The 22,102-nt window shown below is 55.5% G+C and overlaps 1 protein-coding gene across 6 annotated transcripts; it reads right to left on the bottom strand.

The window, feature by feature from the left end:
* Positions 1 to 9,999: 9,999 nt before the first annotated feature.
* SPINDOC (spindlin interactor and repressor of chromatin binding) lies at positions 10,000 to 22,055 on the bottom strand. 6 transcript variants are annotated; one of them, XR_002736398.2, is made up of 7 exons: positions 21,757 to 22,055; positions 17,968 to 18,297; positions 17,726 to 17,875; positions 17,256 to 17,464; positions 16,962 to 17,162; positions 15,178 to 15,395; positions 10,621 to 10,795 (listed from the first exon to the last, which is right to left on the bottom strand). XR_002736398.2 is itself a non-coding variant. In XM_023239981.2 (6 exons), the coding sequence occupies exons 1-6, from the start codon at positions 21,881 to 21,883 to the stop codon at positions 10,376 to 10,378; spliced, it is 1,437 nt and encodes a 478-aa protein (XP_023095749.2). In that variant the 5' UTR covers positions 21,884 to 22,055; the 3' UTR covers positions 10,000 to 10,375. The 6 variants fall into 6 exon arrangements, 4 of the variants coding, with proteins under 4 accessions (XP_023095749.2, XP_023095750.1, XP_023095751.1 ...); XR_002736399.2 differs by having other exon boundaries at positions 15,178 to 15,389; XM_023239981.2 differs by lacking the exon at positions 15,178 to 15,395 and having other exon boundaries at positions 10,000 to 10,795.
* Positions 22,056 to 22,102: the final 47 nt, after the last annotated feature.

The raw sequence follows: 22,102 nt of genomic DNA, 5'->3' as shown, positions 1-22,102 counted from the left end.
CATTTTCATCTTAATTCATTTTTCATTTATCCCTTCAAAGACAATAAAACTCACAGAAAAGAGAAACTGGTTGACAACGAGGATTCGTCAGGATGGCACAAAGAATGGGCACCTGGAGAAGGTCCCTTCTTTCCTGGACTTGAGTTTCATCAATAAAGTGAGGTCTCTCTCATCTTTTAAGAGCCGTCAACTCCAACAGGAAGCCCGCTTGGCAAACTGAGTCCACTCTTCACTTCCTCCTAGACTGTCTCACCAGGTAGAGGCTGTAGGCTAGTTTGATTTCTCTGGCTCCAAGCTGTCCCCCGCAGCTCCAAGCTGTCCCCTGGACGTGTTGGAACTTGCCCCACCTCCATCCCAGGGCTCAACAGCCCCTTAAGGTGGGCAGAAGCCAGAATCTCCTCCGGAGATTTTGTCCCCAAGGTACAAGGAGCAGAGAGGTCCCAGGAATTGTGGGGAAAAGTGCTGGATGGACCTCTGACACTTGATGACTCCCACTTCTCATCTACCCCATCTTGAGCGGAGCCCATGGCCAGGTCACCCAGAGCAATAGACAGCTGGACAGACGCAATGGGAGGATGGGACGGACGGACTTCTTAAATGGCAACAGGTGCCACCTACAGTACTCCAGGACACCTCCCCGTGGCCCGCTCCAGCTCCAGTCAGGCACCCAGCCATCGAGGAAGAAGTTGATGAAGGAACACAGAAGGAGATGAGGGGGAAAGGTGAGGACAGAGGACAGTCCACTCCCCCCACCCCAAATTCATCCCGAAAATCCGCGAGAATGGTCTGCCCTCTGGTGGCCAAAGGGAGACACAAGGCTGATTTCTGTGCCCCTTAGCGTTCCGAGGCTGGGGGTGGGGGGAAGGAAGGAGTTGGAGGAGCAAAGGAAGGTGAGCTCGCAGGGGGTCTTTCCTGTCATGCTCTTGTCTAAGCAAACTCTACCTCCTCCCTGCTTCTCACTCTGGCTCTCACCCCCTGCCTTCCACCCCTTAGCCCCCTACCTCCACGCCACCTGTCCCTTCCTCTTCCTCACAAGGCTGCCTAACTGGTCTCCCTGCCTAGACTCCCTCCAACCTATCCCACCAGATGGGCCAGAATAATCTGCCTACAGCCCAGCTCCAAATAGACTTCTGCCCTGGTTGAGGGCTCTCGCCAGCTCCCTTCCGTGATAGGCAGAGCTGGCTTCCTGGGCCCGTGACCTGGGCACTCACAAAAGGCCCTACTCTTAGAATGGCTTCGAACTTGATTGAATGCTCTGCTGTCACCCTCTTGACATGTTTGCCAGGGGGGACTTGCATTGCCATTTTGCATTGGGCCCCACAAGTTCTGCAGCCAGTCGCGGTGGTGGGAAAAGTGTTGGCGAATACAGACACCGAACATCACAGTAGGTCTCCAGTGCCATGGGAATAAAAGCCGTCAGCTAAGGGTGATCCGGATTACAGGAGTGAGTGGGCGGAATAGGAGTTGCAGTGCTAAGGTGGTCAGTGTAGGCCTCACTGAGAAGGTGACCGTTGAGCAAAGACTTAAAGGAGGTGAGGGAGTCAGCTCTGTGGCTATCTGGGGGTGGAGCTTTCTGGCCAGTGCAAAGGCCCTGAGGCAGGAGAACAAGAAGGCCAATGGGACCGGAACAGAGGGAGAGGGAGCAGTAGGAGAAGGCCGAAAGGTGATGGGGAACCAGGCAGGGTGGACCACTAATTTGGCTTTTCCTCGGAACGGGATGGGGAGCTGTGACACGAGTGGACCCGCTACTGAGTTGAGAATCGGGTAAAGGGGCAGAGCAGGAGCAGAAGCCTGGAGACCAGGAAGGAGACTTTTAGGAGAATTCAAGGGAGAGGCTTGAGCCTCTCAGTGGCTCAGTGGCTTCGAGCGGGGCAGCAGCAGTGGAAGTGGCAACAGGTGGCTGGATTTGGGAGATACTGGGAAGGTAGGGCCGACAGGATTTCTCAGTGGCTTGGCTTAGGGGGCGTGTGAGAGAAGAGTTAAGGGTAATTCCAGGGGCGCCTGGGTGACTCGGTCATTGACGTCGGCTCAGGTCGTGATCTTGTGGTTTGTGAATTCGAGCTCCACGTTGGGCTTTCTGCTGTCAGTGCGGAGCGTGCTTGGGATCCTTTGTCCCCCTCTCTCTCTGCACCTCCCCTGCTTGTGTGCTCTCTCTCTAAAATAAAATAAAATAAAATAAAATAAAATAAAATAAAATAAAATAAAATAAAATAAAATAGGTAATTCCAAGCTTTCTACCCTGAACAAGACAAAGCACACATAAAAAAGACATCTACCACAGGCCTCAGAGCAGGTAGAAACCAACCAAATGGACCAGCACTCCAGGGCAGTCACGATACCCCCTAGAATGAGGGAAGGCAAGGATCGTGGGATTCCCAGCCCTGGCAGGCACAAAGGAGTTAAGGTAACTCTCCCGCCGTGGGTGGGCACAGAGGAAAGAAGTCAAGGGGAGGTAAGGTTGCTCAAATGGAAGACATCTTTATTCTCTCACCTCTAAAACAATGCAACTCTTCATCTTTCTCCTTCCAAGCCGTGCAGCCAGAGAGCATGCTCATCATTCAGTGCAGGCCCCTCTCCAGGGTGGGAGGCAGGGTCCAGAATTGCTCTCTGATCAAGAGTCGGATGTCTGGGGCGAAGCAAGCCCCACGTATGCCCCCTGACTGGCCACAGACCCTCCCGTCTTGCCACGTTTTGTCCTGTGTTTCTTGATGCCTCTGAATTTCCATCGTGCGCTTTATCTCCATTGCCAGACACCATATTGAACTTAGGATATCTCCGAGGTGTTGGAGCGTGAAAAGTTGGCACCTTAGCACTGATGGTCTAGAACGTTTGTTATCCGTGTCGCTGCCCAACCCACCGTTCTTGTTCCCCTTGGTTTTGCTAACACGCACTGAGAGCTGGGTACTGTGCAGACATTGCCAGAGTCACAATGAGCAGAAGGCACTGTTGTTTCCCCGGCTTACTGATAAGGAAATCAAAGTGTAGAGGGGCTCAGTCCCTTGCTAGGGGAGTCGACCTCAGTCATCTTAGCCCATGAGAGGCAAATAGGGTAGTGAGTCAACACACACGCCTTGTTGCCAGGGTGCTCCTTGGGAGCTGTGTGGTCTCAGGCAAGCCTCTTAAACCTCCCTCTACCTTAATTTTCCCATCTTTTAAATGGGGATAATAAAAGCACCTGCTTCATAAGGTTGATTGGTGAGGATATGAGTTAATATACGAAACATGCTTAGACGGAGCCTGGTGGATGGCCAGCGCTTTGCGTAGGCTGCTCTTACGAGAAGGCATACGCTAGCCTCCTTTTAATTCTCTCTGCTATAACCTCTCCGCTTCCCCGGAGAACAACACTGGACCGGAAGTAAGAGAGCCCATTCTGGCAACAGCTCTGTCACTAATGGATCACATGAGCCATTAGGTAACTCCCTCCCCCCCACCCTCGGGTCTCAGGCTCCCTGTACAATGAGGGGAAGCCGGACTCGCCGCTCTCTACGGAGTCGTCTGTAATGGTATCGTCTGAATGTCTGTGTCCCCCCAGGATTCGTATGTTGCAATCCTAACCCCCAAGGTGATGGTGATGGCCTTGGGAGGTGATTAGGTCAGGAGGGCCCTGCATGTGTAATGGGATTAACGCCTTCATAAAAGGGACCCCACAGAGCTCCCCAGTCCCTTCCATCACGTGAGGACATAGAGAGAAGCCTGCCTTCTCTGAACCAGGAAGCAGGCTCTGAATCTGCCAGGACCTTGATCTTGGACTTAACAGCTTCCAGAACGGTAATAGATTTGCTGTTTATGAGCCACAAGTTGATGGTATTCTGTTACAGCAGCTCGAGGTCTAAGACGGTCTCCAAACCCAAGCCCAGCAACGATATCCCTCCCACCCTTCTTCAGTCATGGTCAGGTACCACCATGCTTGGGATGGAGGGGACAGTGTCCCTTCCGGCTTTGCTCACATGTCCTCATGGTGCAGCAGGATGACCACCCTGTCGGGGGGGGGGGCAGGGATGGGCGGGGAAGGGGCATCAGGCAGAGAAGCCACCTTTAGAGTCTGCTCTGGGAGGAGAGTCGCCTTTTGGACCAACCAACGCTCCCATAACTGCGTCACTGTCCACAGGCAGGGTTCTGTGGCCACTGACACTGAAAAGGCTGGGCATCCTGGATGCGGTGTCAGGCGGCCGTATTGGCAGAGGCCCTGTGAGCAACCCAGGAGGAAGTAGAAGTGGGCAGTTTTTCATGGGGTTCAGAGGGAGATACCCTGAGTGGACGATCTGGGGCTTGTGGGAGCATGGGAACTGGACGGAGTAGCAAGGAAGGCGTCTTAGAGGAGGTGATGCTGAGTCTGATCCCAAGGAGAAGTAAGGGCTACAAGGAAGGACTGGTGGAAAGAAGCGAAGCCTGTGGTGGCATGAAGGAGACCGGTCCCCAAGGAGTTCCCATCTCACGAGGATGTCGGGAGGGCCAACATCCAACTTAGAGTTGGCAGAGGGGGTTGGTACCAGCTGGTGTCCTGGGCTCTCCCTGGCTTCCTGGAGGACGTAGGGGCCAGGCCGGGCCAGGAGTCACCAGTGTGCCAAGGGGATGTCCCCGCATACCTCCCAGCTGTACAGCCACACCTAGAGCCGGCAGGCAGAGTGTCTGTAGACGAAATTCCCGCTTTCCTCCCCTGCCTCCCTCCCTGGGAAGATCAGCGCTAACCCCAGGGAGAGCGGGGACACAGTGTGGTTCCTGGTAGTGTCCCTGGTGCCTCGTGCAGTGCCTGGGCTATAGCAGGTTGGCTGTGAGTCCCTGGGAGCCGCAGAGCTTTGGCTCATCTTGTCCCCTCGGCCCGGAACTGCCTTTCCCCATTTAGCTGCAGGACTCTCTCTCTACTTAAATGTCTCCTCCCGAGGAAGCCCTCTGCAGCACCCTCCCACCTCAAAATTGCATCCCTTCATGGGCGAACATGCCAACTGGCGTCACAGGGGTGCCATCCGCCAAATCCACAATGGAGGAAATTCCGTTTATAGAACAAGCCACCAGGTTCTTAAACAAGAAAAAAGAAAAGAAACGAGAAAAGAAGAAAAAAAAAAAAAGGAGAGAAAGGTTGCTGAAATGCAATGTGTGGACCTTATTTAGCTCCTGATTCAAACAAATCAGCTGTAAAAAGAGACTCATGGAGGGGTGCCTGGGTGGCCCAGTCGGTTGAGCGTCTGACTTCGGCTCAGGTCATGATCTCGCGGTTTGTGAGTTCAAGCCCTGCATTGGGCTCTGTGCTGACGGCTCAGAGCCTGGACCCTGCTTCAGATTCTGATCTCCCTCTCTCTCTGCCCCTCCTCTGCTTGTGCTCTCTCTCTCTCTCCCTCTCTCAAAAGTAAGTAAACATTAAAAAAATAAAAAAATAAATAAATAAATAAAAAAGAGACTCATGGAGGGGGCCCCTGGGTGGCCCAGTGGGTTGAGCATCCGACTCTTGATTTCGGCGTGGGTCCTGATCCCAAGGTCATGGGACTGAGCCCTGGATCTGTGCTGAGTGTGGACCTTACTTGGGATTCTCTCTTTCTCTCTCCCTCTGCCCCTCTCCCTGACTCTTCTCTCTCAAAAAAAAAAAAAAAAAAAAAAAAAAAAAAGTGAAAAAGAGACTCACGGAAGAGTTCTAGAGATTGGTTGCACAACAACGTGAATGTGCTAACTACTACACTTAAACATGTGTAAAAGGGCAAATTTTATGGCATATGTATTTTGCCCACAATTAGAAAATTGAAAACAAAAAGACATTCATGGACCAATTGGGGAACATGAACACTGACTGGATATTAGATGCCATTAAAGGATTATTAAATTTTTTTAAAAGTAGGCTCCATGCCCAATGGTGGGACTTAAACTCATGACCCTGAGATCAAGAGTCGCATGTTCTATCGACTGAGCCAGCCAGGTGCCCTAAGGGATTACTAATTTTTGAAGTGTGATATTGATGTATTTCACTGAAGACCGTCTCTTAGAGATACGAACAAACCTATTTACAGATGAAATGACACCATGTCTGGGATTGGCTTTAAAATAAACCAGGAGGGGCCCATGGGTGGCTCAGTCGATTGAATGTCTGACTTTGGCTCAGGTCATGATCTCACGGTTTGTGAGTTCAAGCCCCGCATTGGGATTTCTGCTGTCAGGGCAAAGCCCGCTTCAGATCCTCAGTCCCTCTCTCTCTCTCTCTGCCCCTCTCCTGCTTGCGCTCCCCAAAATAAGTAAATCCTTCAAATAAAAGAAAATAAACCTGAAGGGAGGGAGATGTGGGGAGACAAAGATAAACCCAAACTGGGCGATATATACGTTGAAGCGGGGTCGTAGATACCTCAGGTTCACTACTCCATTTCTTCTATTCTTGGGCGTGTTTGAAAACGTCTACCACCGAAAAAGAAATAAGACAAACAAGAAAAAATAGCGCTCCTCTATCATGCCCTGTTGTTCTTCCAGGCACTCATCCTGGCCAGACGTACGGAGAGCGTGCCGCTGTCTTGTCCCCAGCTGTGACTTCAGAAGGCTGTGGGTGAATGTCTCAGAGGCAAACTGCTCACCCAGGAAGCTGTGGGTGCTATGGTGGCCCAGGAGGACTCGCTCCAGGTCAGGGAGGAGTGGGAGGGGAAAGGGCAGGTTCTGCGCGCCGCCCCCCCCCCCCCCCCATGCGCTGCTCCCTAGAGCGGCCCAAGCTCACGTGGACATTGTACCAGTCACTGCTTCTGTAGCCACCAAATACCAAGCCCGGCCTGATTCAGCATCAGAGGTGGCCGAGTGAAGCCGTGAAGCCGGGGGAGGGGGGGGGGGCAGCAGGCAGGGCCCACCCAGGGGGCCAGGAGGCATTTTCTGAAAAAGGAACAGGTGAGAAGCAGGACTCCCTCCACCCTCAAAGCGCTCAGCTTGGTTCCCAGACCTTGTCACCTGGGACGGGATAGCACCCTCCTGCATCTGCTGTGAGTCCCTTCAGTCGCCACTGCCAGGTACGGGGTAGGATCCCAGCAGGTGCCAGGGCCGGTGGGGGGACTCTGGAAACTGCCATGGAGAGGGCACTGGGCACCACCATCTAAGTGCTGGAACGAAGGAGGCGCTGAGCGCTTTCCGTTGTGAATGACCTTCCCTGCTCCCACCTGACCCACCCCTGCCTCACACCCTGAACCTACCCCAGGTCCCCAGGCCCTCAAGGGAAGATGCATCAGTCCCTCCCGAAGCAGAAACTGGCCACAGCGCGGGAGACAAGAGCGCTGGGGTCAGACAGCTCCAGGCTCAGCCCGGCTCTCCTCCTTCACCAGCTCTGGAATGGCAGGCTGGTCACCTCGTTCATCTCGCCGTGCCTGTCCCTCACCTGTGTAATGGGCACAACGTGGGGTGACCCACGATGGAGACGAGGCGCGTGTCCTGGGTGCACTCGGCAGTTCCTAGCGTGGGACCTGCCCCCGGGGGGGGGGGGGCCTTCATTCACCTTTGTGGAATCTGAGGCCGGCAGGACTGTCACCCTCAACCTCCTGCCTCCTTGCTGCTCCTGCTCCCTCAGGTCACCCGGATGTGGGGTCTGAGACCTGAGGCATGGACAGTGCTGTTGGGGAGACTAGAAGTCCGGCACTGCTTCCTCTGGCGGCCCAACAGCCCCGGTGGGGCGGCACAGAGAGACTGAGGTCCCATCGGAGATGCTCTCCCTCTCCAGCTCCCCATCCTTCTATACCTCAGGGGTGGTGGAAAGACTTTACAGTCTCACTTGAGCCACACAGCTACCCAGGCGTGCGGGGAAGGGGTGGGGGGGGGGTGGTGAGGAGCACATCTTACACGGGAACAGGAGGTTGGACCGCAGGAGCAGCGGAGCCTGGAAGCGACCAGCGATGCAGCCGGGGAGCCACACGGGGGCCCAGCCGGTGTCTTCTCTTCCCAAACACGCCCTTACACACGCCCGTGTCCCTCCGAGGAGGGAAGGGGCCGCTTCTTCCTTTGTCCGGGACCAACTTTGACTCTATGGTTATTACTGGTATCCAGAAAGATCTCCCCTACCTGGACCCCACGGAGGTCGGGGGGAGCAGCAGGAGGTGGCCGGTTTCAGAGAGCAAGGGGGCCTAGAGGCACAGGTATATCCCCACTCCTTCACTCGATGTCGTGATTGGGCCTCGGCATCATGCCTGGAAAAAGTTGCCGCCACCAGCCCCGGGCTGCTGACAGCGTGGGAGGGCTCCTTAGTGTTCTGGGCAAACATCTGCAGCAGCCCTGGGATGGCAGTTCTGGTCTGGGGTGGGGTGGGGGTGGGGGGGACACACGCCAAGCACTGGGTCACCGATGTTCAGAAACTTCATGCCCTCGGCTCCGCCCTCCACCTCTCCCAGGAAGACCACAGGGTGCCCACAGGGAGCTCCCAGCCACAGACACTCATACAGTCCCTAGGGTCCCGGCCAAGGCCGGGCAGACCCCTGCCGACCAAGATGTGGGGGTAAAGTCACAAGACAACCATGCCACCCACAGTCACCATGGCCGCAACCCTGTGCAGGGAGCCATACTCCAGGGATCAGCTTGCAGTGGGAAAATGTCGCATAGGAAGACACACCAAGAGGGCACTTGACAAACATTTATTGAGCACCTACTATGTGCTAGGCCCCTAAGCAGGGCCTTGGGAAAACAAAGTCAATGCAACCTAGTACCTGCCCGGAAGGAGCTCACAGTCTACTGGGCCGGCCATCAATCACATCAACAGCAGCAAAGGTGCATTTAACTTCAGGAGTTTACAGCGAGCTTTTACACGTTTCCAGTTGTAAACACCCAGCAACACAGCCACGTGGATTTAAAAGCACATTGGCATAAATGTAAACACAGTCACGAGATTGGAAGGGTGGGAAATCACCTGCAATAATTCACATTGGTGTTTCAAAGCCCGATTTTCAACACTACCGTTACCCCCTGTGAAGTCCGACGGAAGTTTTACCGATTTGCAGAAACAGTGGTGGAGATGCAGCGGGGGATTCTGTGGCCCACCTGACCTCATGCATCGGGGAAGCCACCTGGGACACAAGATGTTCTGAACCTCTGCCCACTGCCTTTTTTCTACAACGTGCCATGCCACACCCGTGCATTCTAATCCCTCCCAACCGGGCATTCCTCTCCCAAGCTTGTCAAAGAAAGGGACCGCATCCCAGGAAGCAACCACACTGTGAGATCGCTCACGCCTGGTCCACGCGTGGGGTGACACCAGCTCGGAGGAGCACACAGCATATACCCAGGTCCTTCCTGGCTGGGTCAGTGTTATAGGGGAACAAGGCGTCTAGAGTCCTATCTATGCCCTACCTCTCCCCCAATGCACAGTATTTATCAGGAGCAGAAAAGTAGTCTCTGTACAGAGGACAGACTGTCCCGTTCCTCCATTTGCCTCTGGATTCTAAATGTGGCAGTGGGGTTTGGGGTCTGAGACAGAGCTCCCCAAGCTCTTTTTCAGAGCCCATGTCACCCAAGGGGAGAAAAACACCCCACATGGATTTGGCCTGTGTTTGGCTGGTTTAGGAGGATAAGGAATCTGGTGAAGAAACCCCAAATGGTCCAGGGAATGGGGAAACCAGGCAGAGGAGGGAGTTTAATTAAGTCAACGAGAGGGCAGTTTGGAGCATCAGGGGGCAGGGGAGGGGAGGCATCTCTCTTCCCTGTGGGCACAACCGTTTCACTTTAGAAAGGTCAGGTTATGTCTCAGCTCCTAAGGTGTAAGCGCCACTGAGCCCCTCTCCGCACCTCCATAGGCTCTCTTAGAGGCTTACCAAGTGAGTCAGAAGGTACAAAATGTTAAAGGTGTTTCTGACCCCATCTCAAGGGCGGGGGGGGGGGGGAGGAGGGGCAAGGGGTCCCTCTGACTGGCACCAAGTCAGCCCCAGTCCTCCAGCCACCAAAGCCCTGGCCTGGCCCTGCTCTGCCCTCCCACCCAGGACCCTCTTTCAGCCCTCCTGCCCGCCCCTCAAGGTCGCTCCAGGAGGCTGAATACCCCCCTTCCCCCAATGACGGCCCAGACGGAACTCTCTTAATAAAAAAAAATAATTTATTGTCAACAAAGGAGATATATACAACAGGAAAACAGGTGAAAGAAGGGAGTGAACAAAAGCCCCCAGGTGGGCTGCTTGGGCCTCCTGCAGGGATGGAACGGGAAGAGGTAATGGAGGCCTCCTGGTTTAGGAGCCTGAACGGGTGGGGGAGGAGAGGCGTCCCCCGAGGTAGTGGGACTCAGTTCAAACCCCATCATGACCACCTCTTGTGTAAGGCACTGTGCCAAGGGAGAATGGTGGGGGCTGAGAGGGGGGACGGAGAGGTCTGGGTCAGCAAAAGGATTGGGGTAGGTGTTCTCCACAGGCCCAATGCCCTACCGCACGACTGCCCTCAGGCCAGCCTGCCCCTCTCAGGGCCCGGCCCCATGCCTTGCCGGGAGCGTCTGCCAATGCCCCCGAGTGACAGTGGATGCTGCCCCCCACCTTCCTGTCCTCCAGCCTGCCTTGGCACCCAGTTTTACTCTCTCCATCAGGTGGCCGAGCTGGGCAGCTCTGAGTGATAAGCCAAAGGGGGACCCTGCCTCTTCCCTCCCCCCCCCTCCCCAGGAAAGCAAGAACCTATACACCACTCCCTGCCTCTGGCTGCCCCCCGACAGCGGTGCTGGATTCCGACAGAACCGTAGGCCAGTTTGGGGTGTCACCTGCTCCCACACCCTTGGCGCCCTGGGGGTGCTTGGACCAGTCTTGCAGGAGGCTGACTGCCGGGGGCTCCTCCATCCGTACGCGGATAACCTGGAGATCCAGTGTCCCGCGAAGCCCCGGAGGGGGAGCTGGGCAGGGATGGGAGCAGAGAGCACACACAAGTCAGGGCCCTGCAGACCCCCACCACAAGGACGTCCCCTGAAGGCCTCTGCAAACCGCACCTCCATTTCCGGGCCCTCATTTCCCCAGCCCAGAGCCTGGTATGAGGGGGACCCTGAGGACAGTGAGAAGCTCCACTCTTGGTTCACCCAGGGACCACGAGCGACCGGAAAACGAGGTCACGGCTCCTTTGGCATAAGCCAGTCATGCCCCGTCATAGGCTTCCTCCCTCGTGTATCCTGGTGCCCAGAGGCGCAGTGCTGTAGGCCTCGCTCAGCTCTTACCTTCAGTCGACTATCTCATCTAAAACTTCACTGGGCACCCTAGCCTCAGTGCTTCTGCCCCGTGTGGGCAGAGGGGATGCGAGTGGGGACCCGCAAAGAGTAAGACACAGCTCTGCCCACCGAGGGGCTCTTGAATGGGTACGCAGGGTAAGGGGAGAGTCCTGGATGCACAGGCCTGGCTCGGCACCCCAGCTCTGCTTTGCAACGTTCACCAGGTTCATCCCCTCCCGAGAGTCAGCACCTACCACACAGGGATCAGGAATCGGGGGATTAGCGCTGGGGAGCAACCCCATAATAAGCAAAACCGGGCCCTCACCCAGGGGAGGGCAGGCTCCCCAGAGCTTTCGAGCAGCCACACGGGCACGTGCAGAAGTTACTTTACACTGAAAAGCAAAACAGAACATGCGGACTGTTGCAACGTCTGTTTTGAGACGCATCGGTTTGTGGTGTTTTTCCTAGACTGTTTTTAGAGACTGGATTTAAAATGTGGCCGAGAAAACAGGCACAGTTTTCCTGCACAGTTTGCGGAGGATCAAAACCGCTTAACGGCTGCCAGGCCAGCGTGTTACACAATTGAGCAAACTCCGCTCTGCATTTGCATGAGCTCCCCCGTGTCTCTGACGAACTAGAAGCTCCTTGAGAGCAGGCTCAATCCCATTCATTTGTTCCTGAATTTAACTGCAGGTTAAATTCCAGAGCAATCCAGGCCTAAGTTCACGTGCTCACAGCTCCCACCCAGCTCTCCCCCTAGGTTCCAGCCTCTCATCCAGGGGCCCGTGTGACATGTCTGTGGCTGTCTGTAAGATCTGTCAGACTGGCATATCGGAACTGAACCTACGCTGTGCCCAGCACTGTTCCTGCTGCTAGAGCTCCGACAGTGCATGGCGCAGACCCAGTACCCTTCCTAGAATCGATGTTCCAGTGGCGGGGGCCATTAAATAAGATAAACAAATACAAGACGCACTGTGTTATGTATGGAAAGAAACAAAGAAAAAATACATACACATATGTATACCAGAGAAGGGGACAGGACAGCGTGGAGGGCCTTATACAGCGGGTATGTTAGCGGAAACGTACAAAGAGTGAGGAGTCAGCTATGTGGATGGCTGGGGAACAGCATTCCAGGCAGAAGGGAAAGTGAACGCAGGTGCCCTGCTGGCACATGCCTGCTGCTGTACAACAGCAGGCCGGTGCCAGTGCAGAGTGGGTCAGAGAGGGTAGGAGGGGGAAGATGCTCGCTGGGGCGAGCATCGCTGGTCACCATGAGGACCCTGACTTTTTATCTGGAGTGGGACAGGAACAGCAGCGACAAAATCCAACGTGGTTTTCATTAGGGACCCTGGCTACTTGTAAGAGATCAGACCACAGCGGGCAAAGACCAGAAGCTGGGAGGCCAGTGAGGTGGCTGTCAAGGAGCCAGGCAAGAGATGGCTTGGACCACGGTAGCTGCAGTGGCGGGGGAGACAGGAAGGTGAATTCTGAGCGGGTTTTGGAGGTGGGGCTAACGGGATTTGCTGACTGCTTGATGCGGAGCCTGGGAAACGAAAAGGAGGACTCTTAAGGATTTATTTACCCTGAGTAAAGTGCAGAATGGAGAAAGGGGAGAGAAGGCTGGGGGTGGGGGTAGAGGTGGGGCTTCAGTTCCGATATGCCAGTCTGACAGATCTTACAGACAGCCACAGACATGTCACACGGGCCCCTGGATGAGAGGCTGGAACCTAGGGGGAGAGCTGGGTGGGAGCTGTGAGCACGTGAACTTAGGCCTGGATTGCTCTGGAAGTAAGGCCCTGCCCCGTGGTTCAGGCATCTAGCTCCTCACTCACCCAACACGTAAATAGCACCTAGATCCCGTGCTGGAAAATGGGGAGATCATGGGAAACGAAACAGACACACTTCCCGACCTGAAGCAGCTCACATTCGACCAAGGGGAGGAAAGATAACCATCAGATCCATGTGCAGAAGAACAGGCAGGAGAAAGAGAACAGCGGGTGAGGCTGGAGGAAGACCCGGCCAGTTGCCCGGGACCCCAAGGGTGGAAGGCGGCTCTGGAAGGAGTTATTAGGCAAGGTCACCATTACTGCCGCATCAGGAAAGGTAAGGACAGAGAACTGACTGCTGGATTTTTATCTTAGACAAGTCAACAGTGACCTTGCCAAGAGAGCAATTTCACCATGAGATGGGAGAATGGAAATGGTTCCCGGAGAGACGAGAGCCAGTTAGTGTAGAAAATGCTCCCCAGCTTTGCTGAAATGGTTTGGGGACACATGGTGCAGGCGCTAGGGAGGAAAAAGAGGTCAGGAAGGGAAAAATCATAGCTTGGTATAGGCTGCTGGGTAAGATCTGGAGGAGAGGGAAAAACTGACAGTGGACAGGGAGGAGAGAGCAGCCAGCGCGGTGGGGGGGGGGGGGGGGGGTGGGGTGGGCGTAAGTAGTGGGTCCAGAGGGCTAGGCTGTTCCAGAAGCCGTTTAGTCCCAGCAGCAGAGTGAAGGCAGAGGATGCAGCTTGGATGCTGGAGGGGGATGGGCACAGGTGGAAACGCACACAGGCTGCCACTTACTAGGTGAGGGGCCCTGAGAGGGGCCTTACCTCCCCCCTGGCTGTTTCCTCTTCAAAACGGAAATCATAATACTGTACATGGTGATTGTGGGAATTTAAAGAGATAACACACTAAGACGTTAACGAGTCTAGCACACAGTAAGAGCTCACTAACTTACGGACTTCTTAAAGCAATAGGATTAAGTACCAATTCTTTCTGGCAGCATGGAGGGCAGAGGTGAGGGTGGGTGGGGAGGGGGGCATCAGGAGAGGTGTGATGTCCTGCCAGAAATCACGCATGATTCGGGCTCCAGGGCCAAGAAAGAGCAGGCCAGGAGGATTGATTTATTAGTCCCCAGGGCCAAGCCGAGTTCCTTTTGCACTCCAAGCCCAGAACTGGTCCCCTTCTCTCCTGGGAAGCCCAAACCTCTCTGCTTCCCCAGCCTTGTTCTCCCCTCCACTCCCCACCGATTTGTGCACGTGTGCATACCTGCACACGCCTTCTCCAGAGGGTGGGCCCAAGTCCTTTTCTCTCCTTTCTCATTAAGGCTTGTTTCTGAGCAGTGACTCTGAAAAGGTCACTGCCAAATGACCAGTAAAGGCAGGCACTGTCCACTCTTCTTTTGATAAGTCTTTACTGAGGGCTTTCTTTACGCCAGGCGCGTTACTGGGTGCGGAGGATACAGCAGTGAACAAGGACCCTAACCCTTGCGAAGCTCACACACACACTTTCTCCTTGGCCCAGCCTGGAAACGTCCTGGGCCCGGCCAAGGAATCCTAAAAGCCAGGTCTCCAGGTCTTACTCACATCGAACACTAGCAAGACAAAGACGCTCTTTTTCCCGCAACTTGTGAGTGGGGTCTTTAAGGCTCACCTTCTCTCTTGGCTTGCACACGTCCCCACCCTCATCCTGCAAGGCCCTTGGAAAGTTCTAGAAAGTCTTCCCTGGCTTCAGATTTGTATCTATGAGCTCAGCTGACCTCACTACAACACCCTTTCCCCAATTTCGGATCTCTGACTTTCAAACTTTTAAAAAGTGGTAGCATCTTTACTCGGAATCTCCCAAGAACTTCGATACGTAACGCAACTCAAAGTGAAGACATTCTGGCGGAGGCCTTGCAGGTTTTTGAGAAATCTGCCCAAGCTTTGGGATCCGGAAACAGTCACACCATTACTCCGGAGTCTGTGCTCTCTGCACAGAACTACAGAGGGCACCCCACCATTCTTTACCTGCAGCGGCACTGCCTCCGACCTGTACCCCCGAAACAGAGAGTTAAGTTTCTTGGGTACAAAGGCTGCCTCACTCATGTCATTTTTCCACAGTGCTTCCCTCAGGGCTGGGCCGCAGGAACACCTGCCGCCGCGCTGCACAGCGTCTGCTGCGGGTTCCGGCCCCCTCCAACCTCCCTAGATCTCACCACTGCCGAGAAAAACCCTCTCACAAGATTACTGAGCCCCAAGGCCTCGGAGACTTTGCCCGCACACCCCATATGAACCTGAGATCTCAGGGACTCCCTTCTCAGCTACTCACCACTCCAGATGGGTGGAATTTGGGCCCAGGGTATCCCAGGACTCAAAATGAAGGCTCCCTTTCGAGAATGAAACCAGAAGACCCGTTAAACAGTGGAAGCGGCCAGCCATTTAGAGCAGTGATCCACCGAAGAGAACGAGGAAGCTCGGGAAACGCTCAAGTCCAAGCAGAGCACACAGTCTCGGGGAGGCAGGACTGGAATGTGGCTCAAGCTGAAACTTGAGACAGTTAAAACCGTGATCTACGTGAAGGGGTGAGGCCTGCCTCAAGATGAGAAAAAGCGGAACCCACTTTGGTAAAACATCACTAAGCGCAAGTGCACGTGTGCACGCACACGCACCCACGCACGCACGCGCACACGCACTAAGCTTTTTGTAAAAGGTCTCGAGGATACAAGCTGATTAACAGCGGTCCCCGCGGGTGAGGGAGGTGGAGCAGAAGGGACACATTTGCATTGTTTTCTTTATGCAAAAAGTACACCTCCTTTTTGAGAGCCCTGCTCTGGGGAGCCCCCGGCACCTCGTGTGCTATCGTCCCCCTAAGCTCTAACTCCGAATGCACACTTCAGACAGGCTGGGACGAGGGACTGTGTGTGCCGCTCAGTCACTCCTGTAAGAACCACTTCCTGAGCCTGAGATGTCTGGCTTGGAGAGACGAAGAGGAAGCAGGCTCGGCCTCTGCCCTCCTAGAATGCATTCCAGTCTAACCTGCATTCTGTCACCGCTCGGCTATGTGACCGCGGCAGGCAGGGGTTGCCCTAATCCCCAGGACCTGCGAATATAATAAGTTATGTGGTGAGGGAGAATTAAGGCTATAAGTGGAATAAACGTTGCTATCAGCTGACTTGCAAATAAAGGGATTGTCCTGGATGATCTGGGTGGGCTTGATGTCATCACAAGGGTCCCCATGGGGGAGAGGGAGGCAGAAGAGACAGACCAAAGACGGAATCTTCAGAAGGACTCTACTGGTCGCCACTGGCTTTGAAGATGGAAGGAGAGCATAAGCCAAGGAATGCACACAGCTTCCAAGAAGCTGGGCAGGAAAAGAAAATGGACCCCCTCCCTCCCCACCAGGAGCCTCCAGAAAGGAACATGACCCTGCCGACATCCAGATTTTAGCTCAGTGAGACCCATTCCAGGCTTCTGACCTCTGGGACTAAAGAACAGTAAATTGTGTTCTTGTAAAAGCCACTAACGTCTGTGGTTAACGTGTTACAGCAGCCACAGGACACGAATACAAGGACCGAGGGAAGAAGGAACCGTCTCTCTGAGACTCAGCCTTTCTACACGAAACATACTTTTCCAAGGGCCAGATGAACCACACGCAAAACTTTCCGAAAATCGGTTGAACGTGATACAGACACGTGCGCTGATCATTAACATCGGGCAATTCGCTGACCTGCTATCTCCACCGAGGTGCCTGCTGAGCTCACCACGGGTCCCTTCTCCTGTTCTAGTCCCACTCAGGCCCTCGCTCCACCAGGGCGAGGTGGGCACCTCAGGTTCCGGGTGGAATCAGCCTTAAGTGTGGTGATGGGTTTGGAAGCACTGGCCTAGCCCAACCTCACAACCAATTCCAGGATACTCCCCAGGAGCCAGCCGGGCAGCTCAGCTTTCCGGCCAGTCTCTGTCATTCAAATCTGTCTGCCTTTGGCCCCGTCTCTCAGGAGACCTGAGTGCTAACCACCTCTTCCCTAGACTCTGCTGCAGAGCAGCCTTGACGAGGCCAGACCCCAGGGACGTGCCTGTCTGACCCTCCCTTGTGGTCCCCTCTCAGGAGCTCACCTGGAGAGGGGCTTTCCGGCTGGGGAAGGCCCCCTTCAGCAGCTCTCCCCTCTTTGGGTGAGTCCTTGCTGTCTGAGGCCCTGAGCTGGGTGTGGGAGAAGAGCTGGAGGACGAAGCCAGGGGGGAAGCTGCCGTCGGTGAAGTGCCGGACCTCAGCGGGAGCCGCAAAAGTCTCCGTGGGGGAGTCGGGTGATGGGGGGTCTGAAAGGAAGCACAAGATGGAACTGTGGGTCTGAGCGGCCTATCGCTACTAAAGCCAGAATCCAAAGACCTGGACCCCACCGCCCCCCTCACCAGCTTGGCTTTCCTCTCGGAGCACCGTGGCCAGAGCCCATGCCCGCACCCGCACTGGGCCTCCCCGTCACCTGGGTCAGGGTCTGGGTCCAGGTCCAGGTTTTTGGTCATGGGTCTGCCTCTTTTCTTTCTAACCGGCTCTTCCCCAGGAGGCTCCTTCCATCTCTGACCACGGGGCTTCTTGTTTCCTGGCTCTGAGGCGGGGGCAGCTGTGGAACGAAAAGACCCCATACCTCTTAAAGGGGCTACACTTCTCCCTCTGTTCCTTCCCTTGCCCCCCAACCAAAAGAAAAGCAAAGCAAAAAGAAAAGAAGGGGTCGCGCCTCTCCCTCTGTTCCTCCCCCCACCCCTGCGGAAAGAAAGAACAGAACAGAAAAGAACGGGCCGCGCCTGAGCCTCTCTCCACACAGAACACAGGGCGCGTGCTCCCCTCTCCCCAGCTCAGCCATAAGGGCTTTCCAAAGACTGACCAGGAAACTCGAGGGGGCGGAGTCCCCTGGGCCGGCTCCTTTTCGGGAGAGATGGGTTGTCCTCAGAGTCCAGGAGGACGACAATCTCTGCTGGCATTTTGGCAGGGTCTGGGTCCGAGTCTGGGTCAGCTTCGACATCCTGGCCCAAGTCTGCAGGTGGCAAACACCCAGTGAGCTCCGAGTGCTCCCAGAGTCCCGACTTTTCCCTGTGTCCTCCACCCCTGACCCCCAGTTCCAACTACCTGAGGTGGGTGAAGAAGGCTGCTCAGCTCTGACGTCTTGCAGAAGGGCCACCCCCTCACTCCAGGCCTCCAGGATGTTGCTCTTCTCCGAAGGGCTCAGGTCCAGGGTGTGAGGGTGCTGCTCCAGAATGTGCATGCGCGCCGTGTCCGCGGAGGGGGACCGGATCTCGGCCCCACACACCATGCACAGTGCCCGCCCGCTGCCTCCTGGGCTGTTTCCCACCAGGAACTCCTGTTCCCAAGACACCTGCTGCCTGGGCTCCTCACAGCCGTCGCCGCCCGCCTCCAGCAGGTTGGGCCTAGGTGGTGGGGTCTTTTCCTGCTGGGCCACTGCAGGGGGAGAAGTGCCAGAAAGTGCTATCAGTAAAAGTGCCCGTGGCCTGAAATACTCACGACTCCCCAAACTTGGTGGAGCAGCAGGGGGTGGGGAGGGGAAGAACACTCCTCCCCAAAGTCTCTCCTTCTCCCTTCCCCTGCAGCCCGCGAGGCACTGACCGTATGAAACACAACCCGTGTGCCTTGGCATTCTGCTATCTCACTCTGGATCTTCTCTCAATCTGGTCTCGGACCACAGATTTTTCCAACAGGCTGTGTTCCCGCATGTCCTCGGCCTTGGCACAACTGTCCAGACCATCCTGACCAGCCTGACAAATTCTTCTACTTCCTTCACGGCCCTGCTCGAAAAGCTACTCCTGGGACTGTCTCCCGACCTCCCACCCCTGGCAGCTGGTTGCATCCGACCTGACTTCCAGACCACTGTGCATCCCTTCTGGAGGACAAGATCGGTAAATGTCATCATCTTCTTGTCCCCACAGGGCCTGGCACAAAGGAGATGCTTGGTGAGCCTTCAGTCGGTGAAGGACAGGTATGCCCGTTTCTCTACCTGGTGAGGCACCTTCAAAAGGCCATCCTATCCCGTCACGATCCCTTTCCAGAGCACCTGCAGGTGTGATCTCATTGGTCTGCCTCCCATCCACTCTTCGTGCACATGGACCACAAGCTCTGGCAGGGCAGAAACCGCTTGCACCTCGACCCACGTTAGCCTGGCAGCTCAGTGCTTCTGCGGAATCCTTGTGGTCTCTCCTGGCCGCACCTCTCTCTTACCTTCTCAGGTAAGATGGGATGGAACACAAACACGGGAGGCCCCAACACCTAGGGACTGCATGTGAGCGGTGGCATTCGGTGTGGGTCTGAGAACTGGCCAGGACTCAGAAGATCCAGGTCCTGTGTCCCACATGACTGTGAACGGGAGCCTTGACCTCTTGGTTGCCATCGGGCTCTTTCCCACCATTCCTCCAAAACAGCCCTCGTCAAGGTCATCAATGCTAAACCCAGCAGTTGGTCCTTAAGCTTCACCTTCGGACTCATCGCTTCTTCCATCTTGATTTTTGCCACTTGGCTTCCGGGCATCACCTCCTGTGGGTTCATCTCGTACTTCCCTGGGACTCTCTTCCAGTCACTTGTGCTGGTTCCTTCTCATCTTCTCAGGTGCCTGCTCGGCTCCTGCTTCTTTCAGGGCGCTGCTGAAGAACCGTCTTCTCGTGAGGCCTTCTCTGCTCCCCGCAGGAAGCTGCCATCTGTCCATACCTCCCCCCCGAGCACTCCACTCCCCTTCACTCCTCAGCCCCCCATCACCTGGCCTAACCCGTGTTTTACTTGTGCACTCTGTCTCCCCGCTGGACTGTAGGCTCCAGAACGGCATGACTTCTGATGGGTCACACCCGTATCTCCAGCATCAAGAACAGTGCTTGGCATGCAGACTCTTGGTTTCGGCTCAGATCATGGTCTCACGGTTCACAGGAACGAGCCCTGGCTTGGGCTCTGTGCTGACGGCGCAGAGCCTGCTTGGGATTCTCTCCCTCTCTCGCTCTGCCCCTCCCCTGCTCTCTCGCAAAATAAATAAACGTGAAAAAACAAAAATGTGTGATGAGGGACTGACTCCGTCTCTAACCTGGAACCCCTGGAGAGCTCCCCAATTTGGTTAGTTCTCGGACCCCTTCTGTCTACCTCTTTCCCATTGTCTGCCTGCTGACGACTCTGGTATTTGTACCTCCAGAATCTAGACGCACGTTTTTGATGCCTATCTGACCACACCACTCGTGTGGCATCTCTAACTGACCTCGTTGAAACTGCAACTCGCTAGCTGCACGCGCCTGCGTCCTAGCCTTCCCGTCTCGGTGCGTGGGAGGCCCGTCCTTTCAGCTGCTCTGGCCAAAACCCTTGAATCCATCCTTTCTCCCTCTTATCCCAACTCTTTCAAAAAGCTTCTGCGTTCGGATGTTTACGCTTAGGATTCCGTCTGCCTAAGATGCTTTCCCTCCAATTATCGGCAAGGTTCATTCCCTCTCTTCCTTTGGGCCTGTGCTCAAAATTCACTTTATTAGAGAAGCCTTTCCTGACCACTTGATATTCCAAATAAGACGCCCTCGCTCTCTTTTCTCCCCTCTTTGCTCTAGTGTTCTCTGAACCACTTATCTCCACCTGACACACGATGCATTTGTTTGTCTGTCCTCGGTCACTCATTTTATATATACGTTCCAGAAAAAACGTTTCCTCTTTCTTTGTGGCCATTTTAGCGCGCCCAGTCTAAAACCGCCTGGCTTACAGTAGGTGCCTGACAGAGACCTGTTGAATGAATTAACTTCTCCAGACTTCTTCCTCACCCCTAACAGTGGGGAATAGGGTGCTTCTTGCACGGTTGTCAGGACAACTGAGACACCCTGGCATCCAGCATTCAATAAATACTATCAAAAGCAAGGAAAGAACCTCTGTTCCATGCAAAGCTCTGAGAAGGGCAGTGATCTTTATTTCCCTGACTTGTTTTATAACTCTCCAGATTCCAAAAAGGAGAGACAGTGCAGGGAGACAGCACGCTCTGCTGAAGTTAAATGAATGGCCTTGCTCTCAATTCAATCTCTTTTGGGTACAGTCCCCGCTTTGGGAACAGGTATCTGTGGATGAAGAGATATTTGCATTTTCATGAAAAAAAAATTTTTTTTTTTTTTTTTTGCATTTTCACGAATATTAAGTTTTCCAGGAAGATGGCCCTTTGTTTTCTAATGGTTTGCAAGATTCTGCGGACTAAAGAAACTGGGAAAGGGGGAGGGGAAACCAAGTGTTCCGAGATTGTTCCTCAAAGCCCCTCCCAAGGCCATCTCCTTCCTGCGTGGCTGAGGGTACCCCTCGAAAGCACGTCTTTCCCTAAACGGAGGAGGCTGTACGCAATCTCATTCACCCCTCAAGCGCTAGAATCTGACACCTGTGGCTTACGCAAGTGGAAGGCCTGGGATGCAAGGGGGGTTGGGGGACCAGGAAAGCTTTCTGCGTAGACGGCCCTGAAAATCCTCCTCTTGGGGAGCGGCATCCTCGGGACCTCTCCGGACACCAGGCTGCCGCGCCCAGCCTCCGGCCCGGAGGCCTCGCTGCCCCTCGGCCTAGAACACAGCCTGGCCCCCGCGTCTGCCTCTCTCCCCGCGGGGCGGGAGACGGCGGCCGCCGGTGCTGGGCCCGGGCGAGGGGGCGCTCGGGCACCGGAAGATCCCGAGCGCGGCGGGTGTGGATCGAAGGCTCCAGACCCTGGACGGGGGCGGGGGAGAGGGAATTCGGGGAGGCCCCAGATTCCAACCCCTGGAGGGGGCGGAGCGAGAGCTCGCCCGGGCCCCAGGCCGGAGGGGGAGGGGGCGCCCGGGTCCCAGGCCGGAGGGGGAGGGGGCGGCGGAACCCCTGACTGAGGAGGGGGAGGGGGCGCCCGGCCCGGGCCGCGGAAGCGGGGTCCCCTTCCATCCTCACCTCTGAGCATCGGCTCGGGCCTTGGAATTACGGCCACCACCATGGCCTCCTCCTCGTCCTCCCCTTCCTCGCATTTGAGCGTCACCTCGAAGCAGTCGAGCGCGGCGCCCTCGGCCTTCAGGGCCATGGTGCGGCCGGGAGGGGGTGGGAATCGCGGTGACCGGACGCCGGAGGCCGGGCGCGCAGCCAGGGGCCGCCTCCCGCTCCGCGCAGCCCCCTCCCCGCCGCCCGCCGCTCACCGCCCGGCCTGCGACGGACGCGTCCGGGCCTCCCCGAGACCGAGCGCGTCGAGACCCCGGGCGGGGAGGGCTCAATCCGGGGCCCCAGGCCCCCGCCGCTCCCTTTT

Source organism: Felis catus, chromosome D1, assembly GCF_018350175.1.
Source record: "Felis catus isolate Fca126 chromosome D1, F.catus_Fca126_mat1.0, whole genome shotgun sequence".
In the NCBI taxonomy this organism is placed as follows: domain Eukaryota; kingdom Metazoa; phylum Chordata; class Mammalia; order Carnivora; family Felidae; genus Felis; species Felis catus.
The sequence above is the reverse complement of the archived record's forward strand: the minus strand, read 5'-3'. Positions and strand labels throughout refer to the sequence as shown.

Bases quoted from the DNA above. Each gene is read 5' to 3' on its own strand.
- SPINDOC (XM_023239981.2), bottom strand. From the start codon at position 21,883: ATGGCCCTGAAGGCCGAGGGCGCCGCGCTCGACTGCTTCGAGGTGACG. The intron at 17,163-17,255 runs GTGAGGGGGGCG...GCTTCCTTTCAG, and splicing joins CCGAGAGGAAAGCCAAGCTG to ACCCCCCATCACCCGACTCC. The intron at 10,796-16,961 runs GTGAGCTCCTGA...ATCCCTGCCCAG, and splicing joins GCCGGAAAGCCCCTCTCCAG to CTCCCCCTCCGGGGCTTCGC.